The following is a 16,889-nucleotide window of genomic DNA, read 5'->3' as shown; positions in this document are numbered from 1 at the left end:
AGCATATGGCTTAGCACATAGTGCTCAAAAACTGAAGGCTGTCATTTTTGTAGAGAAATAAAATGAATAAATAACACTATTTTATCAAAGCCATATTAAAGACTTTCTGTAGTTATGAAGATAGTGGGGGACCACACCTATGGAGCACATTGCAAGTACAAGTTGGATCTATCATGTGTAGAACACAAATATCCTAATGCTATAATTGGGTAAATGAGGTGAAAGCTATGTTGATTAGTATGATGTAAGCACTCCAATTTGTACAAAGAATCAACACATTGAAAATGGCATAAATGTATTTATGATCTATGTACAAAAGATTTAATAAAAAAAGAAAAAAATTGTATTTTTAAATAATATGAATATGTGCTTACTAAGAACATCTGGAATAGAAAAATAGAAAGTAGAAAATTATCTATCTTCTTGCTACCCAAAATGATCATTATACTATGCTCCTGTCCTTTAAAAATAGTTTTTACAGAGTGGTGCCTGTGGCTCATTGAGTAGGGCGCTGGCCCCATATACTAAGGGTGGCGGGTTCAAACCTGGCCCCGGCCAACCTGCAACAAAAAAATAGCTGGACATTGTGGCAGGCACCTGTAGTCCCAGCTACTCGGGAGGCTGAGGCAGGAGAATCGCCTAAGCCCAGGAGTTGGAGGTTGCTGTGAGCTGTGTGATGTCACGGCACTCTACCCAGGGTGAAAAAGTGAGACTCTGTCTCTACCAAAAAAAAAAAAAGTTTTTACAGAGTAGTGATTACTTTTTTGATTTTGTGATTAATGCTGTAAGATGGGCGTGTTTTCATGTTACTTCATATTCTTTAAGTATAGTTCTTAATGTCTATCTACTATTTCAAGTGTATAGGTCATAACTTATCATTTTTTCCTATTCTTAGACATGTACATTTTTATTTTTAAAATAAAAAAATAAACTCTTGCTCAGGCTGGTCTTCAACTCCTGAGCTCAAGCAATCCACCAGCCTTGGCCTCTCAGAGTGCTGGGATTACAGGCGTGAGCCACTGTGCCCAGCCTGACATGTAGGTTTTTAACCCCCCCTTTAAAAGAAATTATTCATAATTTTACTTTAAATGCCATGGTTTAGGAATTCTTTCTGTATTTAAGATTATTTGTTCAAAATAATTCCTAGAAGTTCAAGTAATGGTGTGAACATTATTAAGGATATATATATATATCTGAATTCTTTTCTAGAAGTATTCTGCCCATAGGAGATCTGATTGCCCATTTTGCCTTGTTTTCTCATTATTTTTTTTCTTTTATTACTATAGACAGGGGGATATTTTATTAATGTTTTAACTTTCTGCTTTTTAAAATTAACATTTTTCTTACAATAAAATAATACATTAGGAAAATGGGAATATATTATTCTTAGTGAAGCATCACAGGAATGGAGAAGCATGAATCCTATGTATTTAACTTTGGTATGAGGACAATTAATGACAATTAATGACATGGTGGGGCATGGGGGAAGGGGAGAGAGAGAAGGAGGGAGGGGGTAAGGGAAAGGAAAAAAAAAGAAAAGAAAATAGTGACTAATTCTCACATAAATTGGATTTAATTTTGACCAAAGTACATTACTTGAACATTGATTTTTAATTCAACTTGTTAATATGTTGTTTAGGATATTGCATCCTCATTTATAAGTGAAATATGTTTGTAATTTCCGTCTATAATATATTTTTTCCAACTTTAATATCAGGTATATCTACATGAAGTAGAATGATTTTGAAGTAGTTTTTCTTTTTCTGTTGTCTATAAGATTTGGCATGATCTTTTTTTTGAAATTATCTTTTATTTTTATTTATGAATATTAGTTGTCTATTTTTTGAGACTTTGGAAAAAAAACAATAAGAAGTTAATGCTGATTCCACACTGAACCTCAGAGTCAAAGCATTCTATAATAGACATACTCTTATCTGACAATGTGAATGTTACTTTTTTTGCATTATTATTATTATTATTGCACAATATTTTGTTGCAGCAATCGTCTGATTTCTTTTCTGAATGTATTTATCTTCGTTCATTCTTTTTTTTTTTTTTTTTGTAGAGACAGTCTCACTTTATGGCCCTCGGTAGAGTGCCGTGGCCTCACACAGCTCACAGCAACCTCCAACTCCTGGGTTTAAGTGGTTCTTTTGCCTCAGCCTCCCGAGTAGCTGGGACTACAGGCGCCCGCAACAACACCTGGCTATTTTTTGGTTGCAGTTTGGCTGGGGCCGGGTTTGAACCCGCCACCCTTGGTATATGGGGCTGGCACCTTAACGACTGAGCCACAGGCGCCTCCCATCTTCGTTCGTTCTTTACGAGGTTTTTATTTCTAGTCCTTATCTTAAACATTGTTATCGTTATTAAAATTTAAACCTTTTTAATTTTGTGAAGACAAAAAGTGGAAACCAAATAAACACATGTATATGTATATAGAAAAAAAAAGTTGAGGAAAATGGGAAAACACAGACTAGCATAAAGGAAGACATTAAAATGACCTATAATCCGTGTATATTAGTTTGCTATGGATGCTGTCATGGAGTATCACAAACTGGCTGAAATAAAAGAAATTTCTTGTCTTATAGTCTGCAGACTGGAAGTCCAAATTCAAAGTGCTGGCAGGGTTGGCTCCTTTGGAGTGTTGTAAGAAACAATCTGTTCCTGGTCTCTCCTTAACGTGCAGACAGCAGTCTTTTCTCCTTTTCTGTTCACGTTGTCTTTCCTCTGTGTGTGTTGTGTCTCTGTCCAAATGTCCCCTTTTTATAAGGCTTGTAGTCAGATTAGGGTCCACCTTAGTGACCTCACTTTAATTTGATTACTTCTGAAAAGACCCTGTCTCCAAACCAGGTCATATTCTGAGGGAATTTTGAGGGACACATATCAACCCCCAACATGTGGGAGAGGTTTGTACTAGGGGTGTCCAGTGCTGAAATGATGGATTTTCATTTATCCTATTTCCAGTGGATATTTCAATGTACTCTTTAATAGTCTTGTAATATTTTGGTAGCATCAACACATCTTATTCTGAAATTCTCTGGTTATTTAGTTATTTCTGTTCTCCTTACATTAGTCTTTTTTATTTGATGTGTTAGAGTCATTAAAATATGTATTTGGAGGCAGGAAAAATTAATATATCAATTTTGTCTCTGAAGGAAAACTTAGATGGTATTGAAAATAGTGAATTTATATATGTGTTTATTTATTTTATTAGCAATAGCATCACCCATACCATAATACCTATAAAATGAATACAATAAATAAATTTGTTATTCATTTTTAGGTTCAAAGTTCACAGACAAGGAAACTGAGATTGATTAGTGGGTTTGAGCAAATGATAAGAGAAGGAGGAATTTTTTCTCTTTGGCGAGGAAATGGTGTAAATATTTTTAAAATTGCACCAGAGACGGCACTGAAGGTCGGGGCATATGAACAGGTAAAATAATATTATCTGTGAAATTTTAAACAGAAATCAGATTTTAAATTTAATTTAAAAATATTTAGATTTCCATGAAAGAGAAAACTGGAGTGTGCCCAACCAATAGTTGTCAATATATATCTTAGTGACTTTATTCTCATTTGATTATTTTTGTGTTTTCATATTGCTATTGTTTACAAGAGTAGTTCCAATAGACCACTGTTGTCTATTAGTTATTCTTTTAGTTTCAATGTCACAGTTGGGAAGGCCCCACAAAACATGTCATCATTGGGTTATCTTTTGAACAATTTGAATGTTGAAATTTCATGTCATTTGTCACTGACTACAAGATCAATTTCTTATTTTAGTTAAATGATGAACAGATTAATAATATGCACTGAATTTTAAAATTTACTAATCTGATTTAGGATTTTACTTTTGCTTAGACGATTCACTTTGAGATGAGATATTATCTCTTTTCAAATATTATAAGTTCTAGAGAGCTCTGTGTGCTTCTCAAGTGTTCCATATTTGCTCCAAATCTTGTAATAATTCCCTTTTCTTTAAACATTTTTATAGCATATAGCATTAAACTGTTTATTTTGTAGGATCTTGTTCATAAAGTTATAGGATTTCAAAATTATAAGAAAATATAAAAGATTGATAATATCCTTTCTCAACTCAAACATGTGAAAAACAAGTAAATAAATCAATAGGATACTAGACTTAGTTGTAATGCACATCTTAAAAGCATACATCTCTTTCTTAAATGGGGATCGGCTTACTCATTCAAGTATTTTTTTTTAGCAACAAATGTTTCTTGAGTGCCTAATGTGTTCCAAACCCCTTTCTACATGATGATGTTTCAGCAAATAAAACAGGGGGGAAAAACCTCAACTAAACAGAAACAACCACCCCCAGCAGCTGCTTCTTGTGAAATTCATACTAGAATGTAGGCGGGAGGAGATAGTGACCAAACAAGTAAAATGCGTATATGGTACGTTAGGCTGTGATAATGGCCCTGGGGAAAATAGAGGATAGAAACTGGAGATGGAAATTTACAACTCTTCAGGGAGTTTTACTGTGAAGAGAAGGAAGATGCAGTGGTAATTGGAGAGGGTGGGGCCAGGAGAATGTTTTCTAGAAACGGAAGAAGAAATCTTGGACATTTAGGGAGTGAGTCAATAGAGAAGGAATCACTAATACAAAGAAAGGGGAGTTTTAGTAGGGAATTGTCCTTGAATCTTTGGGTGAGTGAGAGGAGATGAGAACTAGTGCTCATGGAAGGATTTGGCTTTGGCAAGATGCGTTACACACAGTTACAGGAGAAGTGCTACATAGTGAACCAGGCACAGCAACTCTTCTTAGAGCTTCAGTTCCTCCAGTGAAATGCGAGGCAAGGACACACAGGAGGTTTGGGGGAAAGAGAAGAAGGTATGAAATAGTCTTAAAGGTGAGTGGGAAAGCAGGGATGGAGGAAATGAAATAAGACTGTTGGTAGCAAGGGTCATTGAAGTTAGTAGTCATGAGTTTAAAGTGATGGCAGGTAGCAAGTGTGTCTATAAAAATCTTTTCAATAGGTTTTGAATTTTGGCAGTTTTGTGCATTCACATACTTATTGTGTGCCTACCATGTGCTAGGTTTCATGCTGAGAGTGGGGATACTGTTTCTACCCTTCTAGACTTTACACTCTACCAAACTAAATTTCAAGTTTAGTTCAAGGTGCAGTTATATAAATGAAAATATCAGTTCAGGTGACAAAAATACTATGTTGCAAAGGTTTAAAGGAAGGATATCAATTTGTGTATTCATGATTGTTATCAGGAATATATATATATGTTTGTTTTTTGCAGTTTTTGGCTGGGGCTGGGTTTGAAACTGCCACCTCCGGCATATGGGGCTGGTGCCCCACTCCTTTAAGCCACAGGTGCCGCCCAATATATATATATATATTGTTTTTTATGAGATCAGGCATGGATAGAAAAAAATGACTTGGACCCTAAATCATCAATATGCCATACTCACTACTTATGGTGACATACATACGGCATAAAGGACATTCCAGGCAAATGTGCTGTTTCTTACTAACTGGAACTTTGGCTTCAAATTTCTTTCTAATCTGCAGCCCTGATGAGTTGGAGTGGGTCACTGTTGCATGACCAGAGACACAAACAAACAGCAGCTTTGTCATGGGTGTAAACTCACTCCTGTAATTATTAAGTCAAGAAACAGACTACACGAGATGAGATGGCGTGTAGCAAAGATCTTTATTTAGGGGTTTGATTTTATACCTTTCTAGTCACATACACAATCTATTATCTGTTATTTTCACCATTACCTCAATTTATCTATCTGAAATCTACTAAAAAGGAAATATCCTGTTACCACATCAACACAATCACTTTTGCAGTAAACATCTTCTAAACACTGACTAATCTCTGGGCAGGTGTGTAAACAAAATCATAAAGAAGAAAGTAGCCACAGGGGAACAGAGTTAATGGAAGAATATCTTCAATCATTCACTCAGTTTACTCAATATGAAGTAATGACTGTGTCTTTCCCTCAGGGCAGAGCACCTATAGACCTCTGACAATGTGTTGTTAACATACGTCAACCCTCTGGCCCGTATCTCTGAGGAAGGGCGGCATGCCCTTTGATCTCAGGCTTCACGGGGTGCACAGCTTCAGAGAAATGGCTTATGGAATAACTCCAGGGAAGCCAACTCTGCGTGTATCACAGGGGGGTCCCTTAAGCCTCTGGAAGAAAAGCAAGTCATTTTAAACTCACACTGAATTCACTTTGTGTGCTTGATGTAGGATATGTTTATTTTTAAATATTATCCTACAGTCACAAATAATCAGCAGAAGACATCTTTTTCCCTCTTTAGCATAAGACTTGACTGGAGACAGTCTTAAGTCTCTTCTTGCTTCTGCTCCCCTAGGCTCCACCCTGGTTCCTGTTAGCCTTTCCACGGGCACACCACCTCTGGAACGAAAGAGAATGAAAGGAGTGCCACATGGGATGTGAAAAACAAAAGTTGTTCCTGCTCAGTTTTTTATTTATGATCTCACTTGTTTTCTCACCAATTCAAAGCCCAACCTTCTTTTCTTAACTGTTTTCTTGAGGACTCAATCTTTTTCCATAACCTATAGCAGAGCACCTTATCATAGGAACAGTATTGTATGGAGTGAGGCAAAATGAGTTATTATAATTTACTTCCTAACCCTGTGTAAAATCCCAGCATTAAAACCTTCCATAGTTTATCCCTGTTGAACATGTCTGGTGCTTCTACTGCTTGACAACATACTGCTTCAATGAAGAGAATTTTACTGTACTTCAATAAGTTATACTTTCCCTGTCTTCCTGATTTTGCTCACATTTTCTATGTCATTGGGTTACCCCTTTCTCCGTCTCACATACCCAAGTCTTGGCCTTTCCTGATAAGTATCCTACTTTGGTGTCTCCTTTTCCTACCATAGTATATTTTAGGCTTTTACCATTTCTATATGCTAGAATTAGGTTCAGATATATGTGGCAGAAAACCCCAAACTATAGTTATTTAAATGAGATACAAGTTTACTTCTTTTTCACAAAGAGAAGTCTGAAGATTGGCAGTTTAGGACTGAAAGTGAAAAGAAACTGCCTTGCTCCAAGTTCACTGTCTATCATCTTGTAGGGTGTGGTCCTTTTCTTCTGGAGTTAGAGATGGAACTCTAGCCATGTCATCTAAGTTCCAGGCAACAACCAGGGAAAGAACCAAAGGAGGACATATCCCCTTTTATGCAGGACACTTTTCCAAAGTGACTTCCTCAAAGTTAAATGAAGTAACTTTATTACTCAGTACACAAAAAGGTCAACAGTTGTCTAAGAGTCATGGGGATTCAGTTTTCCAGATCTCACGAACGTTATCCTGGGTGGGTGTGTCCCACATCAGACTGCAGCTGGGGGATTCTGAAAGGCATTCATCTCTGGGGGCAACTTGGCATGCCAGCCTACATCATCACAGGACATCCTGTTTTAGGATCGTTGGGGAGCCCAGCCCAGTCTGTTTTGGCCTGTTTTTCCTCATATCAGGATATTGCATTTCTGGCACAGTCTGAAGTTACTCTTCAGAACTACAAGAAAGAAAGGAAAGAGAGACTGGTTTGCCAAGGTCATCCAGGGACTTGTCCTGTGAGCATCTAATTCTGGGGAAACCTATATCAGCCACCAGCAAATGGTACAGTTCCAGATTTTATTGTGGTCCACTTTAACGTGCTTCACAGATACTGCATTTTTTACAAATTGAAGGTTTGTTTTGGTCAAAACTCTGCTTTAAGCAAGTCTGTTGTTTCCGTATTTCCAGCAGCATGTGCTCTCTTCAAGTCTCTGTGCCACATTTTGGTAATTCTGGCAATATTTCAAAACTTTATTATTATTGTATCTGTTGTGGGTCTGTGATTAGTGATCTTTGATGTTTCTGTTGTGAATATCTGATTTTTGCAGATAGCCAAACTCTTTAGTACAATCTTATTTCCTCATGTTGGGGGTACAGAAACAGGTGGTTCTACTAAATCTGAAGCCACACGTATCTTGATTGTCAAGCTAAGCAAGGAAAACTCTGTTAGCTGAGCTCTGTTCCCTTCCACTTCTTGCAGACTGGCTTTGGAGAAGGCCATGAAGCAAAAAGTTAAGAGATGTTTTAGTGCATGTCTCATAGATCTTTTTCTAAACAGTAAAAAGAGCAGGCAACACTGACCAACATTCCAACAGTCAGAGATTTTGCAACCAGTTTTCTCTTAGAACTTTAGGCTCAAAAAGCACCTGGTCTACCCTCTAGGTTTTCACAGGAAGCAGTTCTATCAAGCATTTGCACAGAGCATTAAAAGGTCATCATCTTTTCAGTCTGTACTATCTGTGTCCTGATAATAAAACCAGGTTTTTATTATGGCATCACCCTACATCTAGCAACCCGTTTTTGTACTTGTTAGGGCTCATTATAAGCTATTGTGACAAAAAGATTCCAAAGTACAGTAGCTTAAATAAGATAGAGGGAAGTCAGACTGGGCTTAACAGTATAGCTCTGCCATCTTCAAACATGGCTTCAAAGGTTGACCAAAACAGTTTGGTCATTTCTCAGGTGGAAGAAACATAAGCATTTTTAAAGTAATGTGTCAGTATTTTTACACCCAACTGGCCCTCATATCTCACTGGCCAAAATTGGTCACTTAGCTATGCAGCCTATTTTCAGGGGAGAGAAAGGAAATGTCGTGTATAGCTGCATCAGTCCTCTTACTAAAAGGAAGAAGAAAGTGGCTAGTGGGAACAGACAGCCATCTCTGCTGTATTAGACGAAGCAATAACACTTGCTGATGGTGAGTTACTGATCTGAGAACCAGACAGTTAGTTCATAGAAAGTAGCCAAATCACACTGATGATAGACTACTAGAAAAGGTAAGCGAGAAATCATCCTGCTTGTTAGAGTTATCTTGGATCTTAAATGATTTTCCATTTTGACCTCCATGAAACTTGACTTACCTTTACTCCCCATGAAGCCTGACCTTTAGGCTTAGATTGACATTTTCCTTTTTGTTCACACGTGTTCTTGGAATAACCTACCTATTACTTGAACTAATCAGAGTAAACCATTCCTTGTTAAAAAAATGAGCCTCTCACATTAAGTTGCTCTTCCTGATTATCCAGTAACTAAACAATATGAAGTACCTTCCACACATAATAAATGGTGCTAAAAAGAGATAAAAGATACAATCTTTGTCCCCCTATGTCATTTGTACACCCCTTATGAAATGACACAATCATTAATAAATGCTTAAGTGATTTAATGTTGCTAACTTATTCTTCAGGAAAAAAAGGAAAAAGGAGACTAAATAGAGGGGCTTTCCTTATTGGATAATTAATTGCATAAAAATTTAAATCAGGTATTCTACGTCATGCTAATATTGGATATCTAATACACTTTTAAACATAAGTTTATACTACTAATTAACGTTATAAACTTAGAAAAATGTATATCCTATTTCAGTAATATTATACTTTTAATACTTTTATTTATACAGTATAAGAAATGGCTTAGTTTTGATGGTGCTCAAATAGGAATTTCTGAAAGATTTCTATCTGGGTCATTGGCTGGTGTAACTGCCCAGACCTGTATTTACCCCATGGAGGTATGTATTATTATAATTATTATAACATTTTAATTAAAGTCATGCTTTTAGTGCAATTTATAACTTTTAATAAATGGATCCTAGATTGGTATTTGTAAAATTAATAGCTTTATAGAATTGAATAGCTGTAGAATTGAAATCTTATATCAAGTATCAGTTGGCCTCCATAGATTTTGTTGTTGTTTAGGACAAAGGCAGGACTGTAGATGGACCAAGAAGATATTCTTGCTGTTGATTGGTTGATAGAATCACTTATTCACTTATCAGGCAAATTTGTATTGTACAGATAATAAGCTTAAGGCATTTTTCTAGATGCCATGTAGGGATTCAATCTAGAAGGGGACATAAAACATCTAAAATAAGAAATAGAAACTCCATATGAAGTGTTATGGAAATTCAGGGGGAGAGAAGTTATTTTAAGTTAGGAGTTTCACGAAAGACATGAATAGAATATGTGCATTTAACTTAGAATTTTGACATGAAAGGATTACAAGGAAAGGCATTTTAGGTGGGAATAGCAGCTTAAACCAAGGAATGGAGGTTTCCAAAAGGTAAATTTGTAGGTTTGGACTGAACAATAGCATAGCTGAAGGGCCGGGGCCAGTTTAGAAAGGATCTTGAATACAGTTTAAGGAATTTCATTTTAATTTCTTAAAAAATAAGAAGCCATTAGTCTTGGAGCCTTAATATTGACCTCAGTGATGTTTTTTAGAGTGGGAGAGACTAGAAACATGGGAAAACTAGATACAAGACACTGCCATTGTTCAGGGAATTGATAATAAGAGTTTGAAATATGATAGTGACTAGGGAAATTGATTCCTGTTAGAGCTGTGTTGAGAACTTTCAACTTGAAAAGCAGGGGAAAGGGAAAGGAAGATGATGAAGTTCTGGGTTCTGTGCCTGAGTGTTTAGGAGAGTTGCACAGGTAGAGAATGGAGGAAGTGAGATAGCCTCTGAGAGGTGATGAATCTGGATTTGTATATATTTAACTTGAGCTGTTGGTGGGACAATCAAGTTATGATTTTCAACAAATGTGATACTGAGACATGAGATTTCAAATCTTAATGTCTCATTTGAGAGAGTTGGTATTTGAAACCATGGAATTGCCTAAGAAAAAAGTAGTATTTAAAAAGAATGCTGAAGAAGACCTTAATTTAGGAAGTAAGAGAAAAAAACATGCCAGTGAAGAAGACAGATTAAGTTGGGTAAGAGGAGACTTCACTGCCTTGGAGAGGGCAGAATTTTAAGAACGGGATTATCTAAAGCAGTGGTTCCCAACCTTCCTAATGCTGCAGCCCTTTAATACAGTTCCTGTGGGCTGCGACTAAAGGTTGAGAACCGGTAACTAACTGGTCCTTCCGAGAAGTCCCTGAAACAAAAGGCTTCCTACTGACCATGTAAAGGCCACCCCTTCACGACACATAGTTTGCCCAACCAAGACAAAGTTTATACTTTGCTTGTCTTGGCTTTTTTGGAGAGCCATTTCTCCAAATAGACATAGGGCATCTTTAAATTAAATTAGTGGGAATTAAGATGACAGGGAGTAGTGAGACTATGAGGGGAGCTACACTGGGCATAGAACATTGATTATATTCAGCCTACTGGAGCCTACTCTTCTGCCCGAGGACTAAAAGCTGTTAGTCCTCATAGCTTCTGTGATATCACTACTTTATGAGCACAAAGTGAACCCAGGTCATATAAAATTGCCGTTTATTGGTGTCGCTGTTACAACAGTCACTGTAGAGTATATATTTTAAGCGTATACAGAGTCTTTTTTTCTTCAACTGGTCCTTCACTTTAACATGACCATATACTTTTTTTCACCTCAAATTTTGGCTGTATTTGCTTTATTTTGAAACACTAACAATACTAATCAAAGGTATAGTGATTAATTTTTTTCCTGTTTCAGTAATTTAAAAATTTATGTCCTTTATCAGTTTATAATTGAGAGAAAATTATTGGGACGTTAACAGTTACATTTAGGATTGCTTTCTTTTTTATTTTTATAACTTGTAAACATTGTGAAGTAGTATACAGCTCACTGGATTGCTACATAAATTGAGTGAATCTGACCAATATATCTTTATTGTCTTCTTTTGCATTTAGGTACTAAAGACCAGACTAGCTGTAGGTAAAACTGGAGAGTATTCAGGGATTATTGATTGTGGCAAGAAGCTTCTGAAACAGGAAGGTGTCAGAACCTTTTTCAAAGGTTATGTTCCTAATTTCCTGGGTATTATACCTTATGCAGGCTTAGATTTTGCTGTTTATGAGGTGAGTTTATTCTTTCATATGATGTTATGTGCTAGATTTTTTTTTTATTGTTTAGGATTCATTGTGGGTACAAAGAATTAGGTTATACTGATTATATTGTTAGTATGTGTTAGGTTTGAAAAGAACACAACAGTTTTTTTATTTCAAAAATATGGTTATAGGCTCGGAGCCTGTAGTTCAAGCGGCTGGGGCACCAGCCACATACACCTGAGCTGGCAGGTTCGAATCCAGTCTGGGCCCACCAAACAACAATGATGGCTGCAGGAAGGGATAGCTGGGTAATGTGGCGGGCACCTGTGGTCCCAGCTGTTGGGAGGCGGAGGCAGGAGAATCGCTTGAGCCCAGAAGTTGGAGGTTGCTGTGAAGCCATGGCACTTTGACCAGGGTGACAGCTTGAGGCTCTGTGTCCCCCCCCCAAAAAAAAACAAACTTTAAAAAATAATATGGTTATAAATGACTTTCCACAAAATAGCTTCTGACTAGGAAGTAAATTAAATTGTTTTATTTAGCTTATCATTTTGTATGTTAGACATCTGGTATTCTAATAATAATTTTTAATTTTTTTGTATTTTTTTTATTGTTAAATCATAGCTGGGTACATTAGTGCAATCGCCTGTACCCATTCTAAGATGCACCATAGATGTGGCCCCACCTATTACCCTCCCTCCACCAAAACCTCCCTCCTCCCTTCCCCTTCCTTGGCCCTTTCCCCACAGTCTTGTGCTATAGTTGGGTTATAGTGTATGATTGTTTTTTTAAAGTAATAATTATAGATTTAAATTCTGATAAAATAGTAGATGCCAATCAGAATCACCTACAGTGATGTGGATCCTGGAGCCCTATCTCAAGATTTTCTGGTTTAATTATCCCAAGGGGAGGCCTGGGAATCAGGTTTTTTAACTGCCCAGAAGAATCTGATGTATGTAAATGTAAGATTGAGGAAATACTTGAACAATTATAAAAATTAGAATGAAAGATAGGAGTAATTGGGGTTTGGGGAAGAGAGCATTGTGGAGATGTGACAAAAACCCTGGCCGTGCAGTGTAGCTCAGCTAGGATTCTAGGTTCTCCCTGCTCCTCCCTTTCAGCTATTCATTTCATTTTCTGACCTTTTATCTGTTTCATGAACAATATATCCCATTTGGTCATAAGAACCAGAGTGTGGGATTAATATACCATGTGTGTGTTTTTCTTTTCCTTTTTTGATTTCTTGCTTCTATGATCTTACTAAAATAAATGTTGCTGCTATTTATGTTGGGCTATCACCATTCTTTGATTTTTATAGGTTGGCATCTTTTGTTTGCATACCAGAATGCCATTATGTATTCTCTTTATTGTTACTGTAATAAGTTCGCACTCAGTAAAGACATTTTGTAATTTAGTTTTCAAAAGCATCATGTTACACAAATTTTGTAGTAATCACCCTGATATGAAATGGTAAAGTTGCTATCCTTTAATAAATGAACAGTTCTTAAAGGTACTTGGTGATTTTTTTAAATTCATTTCTAAATAACTTCTTCCAGCCATTTTATTCAAGGAAAAGCAAATATGGAAAGACTTTCTTAAAAGCTGAGAAAATGTTGTTAACCTAGAGTGGGTTGTCTAGTATTTCTCTCTACAATATTCTGTTAATTACTGTGATAATTTACAAATTTTTGCTCAGGTCTTTGAATATCATTACAAACCAAAAACAAGCAAGGCAAAACAAAACAAACAAAAAAAGAAACAAACAAAACACACAGACACAAACATAGGAGAACTCAAACTGAGGTTTCATGAATACGATTATTTGAAAACATCTGTGTGCTTTATCCTGGGTCAAAGCCTCTCTATAATAAAGCTTTAGTCTACTTGGAATTACATGGTAGTTAAAGAATGTTTACTACTCTCTTCTCTGCCAGATTTTGAAGAATTATTGGATAGAACATTATTCAAGAAACTCTGTAAATCCTGGGATAATGATTTTGCTGGGGTGTAGCACATTGTCTCACACTTGTGGTCAGTTAGCCAGCTTCCCTATGAACCTGCTCAGAACGCGCATGCAGGCTAAAGGTGAGGTCCTTTTTGTTTTGGGTTTGTTTTAATGAATTAAAAATTACTAAGTTTTGGGCAGTGCCTGTGGCTCAAAGGAGTAGGGTGCTGGCTCCATATACCGGAGGTCGTAGGTTCAAACCCGGCCCTGGCAAAAAAACAAACAAAAAACCCCTATGTTTTAAAAGTATGTTTTAAGTGAGTATAAATTAATGATTTCAAAACCAGAAAATGTGTGGAACTGATAAATCAAAAGCTAAGTTTCTGATTTTTTAAAGCAAGAATCTTTAATTCATCATGTTGTTGAATAGAGCTTTTTGTGAATTTTAGATTTTATTTCTTCCTAAAGTTGCGTGTGAAATTCTCTACATTTTTCTTCAGTTATGGATGATCTCTTTAAGGGGTTTACACTTAGGAAGTACTATACAGACAAATAGAAAAGACTTTGCTTTCTACAAATTGAATCAACGTTTACTCCATATGAACATGGACTTCCCCCCAGTTCTGCTGTCATTGTCATATCCTGCATCAAGAACTTGAAGCATGTGTAGAATTGAACTCAGTTGTTTGTATTCCAGTCCCCTTAGGGGAGAGACATTAAGGAGAAGGGAGGGTATCTGTTTTGTTCCTCTCAGAGTGAAGTGGTAGGAATTTAGATTTTAAGAAATTATTTTTATCACTTTGCAAGAAAAACCTACCCCCCACCACCCCCATCCTATTGTTAATCTTCTTTAGGAAACTAGTTACAGATCATATGGTAAGTGACACTCTTTTACATTCTCTTTATCCCTCTCTTTTTAGTTAAATTTTTAATTTATATTGTAATCCAGATGCAGACTCTTTCTATCCATCTCACGCGCATCCATTCTTCTCTCAAACTATCTGTGTCAAACCCAATTCCAAATGCTGCTTTGAGGTCCTTCATGAACCAATGTCAAGCCCTGTTCTGTGATGATGGAATTATTTTACATCTGTGTTGTCCAGTACAATAGCCACTCTTCACAAGTGACCATGAGGTACTTGAAATGTTGCTAGTGCAACTGAGGAACTGAAGTTTTAGTTTTATTTAATTTTAACTAATTTAAATTTAAATAGCTACAGGTGTCTAGAGGCTATCAGATAGAACAACACAGGCCTATTCTGTAGGTAGGGAAAGGGGGTTATTCTGAAGTAATTTCAGTCTCTGTAAATTCTCATTTATAATTGGATTATTTTAATGTATAAAGATTAAATATTGAACTGCACTTTTTTCCCCCCAATTTATAGCCACAGAAAAAGGAGAACCAGTTTCTATGATTAAGCTCATACAAGAAATATATAGTAAAGAAGGAAAACTGGGATTTTTCAGGGGTATCACCCCAAACATCATAAAGTTGCTTCCTGCAGTAGGCATCGGCTGTGTGGCTTATGAAAAAGTGACACCACTTTTGGGATTAACCCAGAGGTGAAATATCATATTGATGTCATTGCTGTAATCACTTAATTGAAGATAACACCTATGTTATAAAGAGATTGTATCTTTTCCTAAAAAGAAAGAAGTATCAAATAATTGTTCAAATATTTTCTCTTCATCTATTACAAAATATATAAATTAAATAATAATTTTGGTAACATTCTTTAATAATTTAAAATTCATAATAACCATAGAATTCTATTTACATTTCCTGGTATTCTCCCTTGAATTCTTACTTGAAATTTGTTTGTGATTGAATTTGAATATATATGGAGTAACATTATAAAACATTTCATCAATTAATGTTTTTGTATTTAAGAACTTCTTTAAAAAGCTGGGCTTAAAAATGTTTTATACACAAAAAGAAAAATCAATGCATTTAAAATTGATGTTATAGTATATGATTGGAGTCTCTGTTTCACTTCTTTAAGCACCAAGGGAAGTTGACTTCATAATTGCTTCTATTACATTGTTAATGGAATAATAACATATTTATTACATCTCTGGGCACTTTTATTTGTAAATATAAACACTGTTGGTTCATTTTAGTTCTTGATATTTTCAGCTTCTATCAGGAAGTTGGTATGGTGAACAAATCAACATTGAACAAATTTTTTTCTATCTTTTGGTTGAAACTTTTGAGAGAAAGAATTTTAAAAATTAAATCCATTATTTTCTACTTGTTGAAGTAATTCTTATTTCAACTTAAGAGATTATTGAGTCAACCTTTGGATATCCTAAATATCTACTCCTCAATTTTATGAAAAAATAAATTATATTCTTGTTGGAATTAAGTGCGGCGAGACAGTATTAAGGGGATAGTTGGCCACAAATAGCTCTCAAATGAAGGACTGCCTAACTAAACTAAAGTCTAGGGTTTGATCCTTACCCCTGCCAATTCAAAAAATTCACTGTATTGATTTCCTCAAAATTATTAGCGTCTTGGTACTAGACTGACAAAAATAACTAACAAGACTGAGCTATTGATCACAATGCAAAATCACTAATTTATAGTAGAGCTTATTACTTTCCATTAATCAGAATACTTTCATCCTCCAGGGCACATTGTTTCCTAGTACCAAGGTATCTGGGAAACTAAATAGGTAGCTAGAAGATGGACATGGAATTAGAATAAAGAGAAGAAATTTTTGAGAAATATTCTACTCTGGCCCATCCCAATTATGGTGGTAAGAACTGAGAACCTTGTATACAAGGGAGGAGAGCTGAAACCTAAAGTAGGAGAATGTAGAGAATTGGGAAATTGAGCTGAGCTAAGACACAGATCACTAGAAGGGGAGAGGCAAATCTTATGTGAACTCTGAGAATGGGTGTAAAAAAATTTGAGCAATGTTGGTCATTGTACATGAAGACTTTTTAAACAGCTACAGTAGTAACATGAAAATGGGGAAGTTCACAATCTTTAAGTGTATATACATTACAAAGAAGTTTTTGTTGAAAGAGTTGTAACAAACATATGGTGGGGGAAAAATACAATGCAACATAAATTAGGTTGAAGATTTGTTGAGCCATAGGAGCACCAAGATAAAGC

At 35.9% G+C, this 16,889-nt stretch overlaps 1 protein-coding gene across 1 annotated transcript in view; it reads left to right on the top strand.

Annotated features, from left to right (window-relative positions):
• The window catches only part of LOC128585447 (calcium-binding mitochondrial carrier protein SCaMC-1-like), an 83,384-nt gene extending 67,856 nt beyond the window's left edge, over positions 1-15,528 (top strand). Inside the window, exons 6-10 of the mRNA XM_053590559.1 lie at positions 3,284-3,436; positions 9,475-9,582; positions 11,689-11,856; positions 13,758-13,908; positions 15,154-15,528. Of these exons, the coding sequence (XP_053446534.1) occupies positions 3,284-3,436; positions 9,475-9,582; positions 11,689-11,856; positions 13,758-13,908; positions 15,154-15,335 (762 nt within the window). The 3' untranslated portion in view covers positions 15,336-15,528. The remainder of the gene's footprint in view (positions 1-3,283; positions 3,437-9,474; positions 9,583-11,688; positions 11,857-13,757; positions 13,909-15,153) is intronic.
• Positions 15,529-16,889: the final 1,361 nt, after the last annotated feature.

The sequence above is a fragment of the Nycticebus coucang genome, chromosome 5 (genome assembly GCF_027406575.1).
Source record: "Nycticebus coucang isolate mNycCou1 chromosome 5, mNycCou1.pri, whole genome shotgun sequence".
NCBI lineage: Eukaryota > Metazoa > Chordata > Mammalia > Primates > Lorisidae > Nycticebus > Nycticebus coucang.
This window is presented reverse-complemented; position numbering and strand designations above follow the sequence as displayed.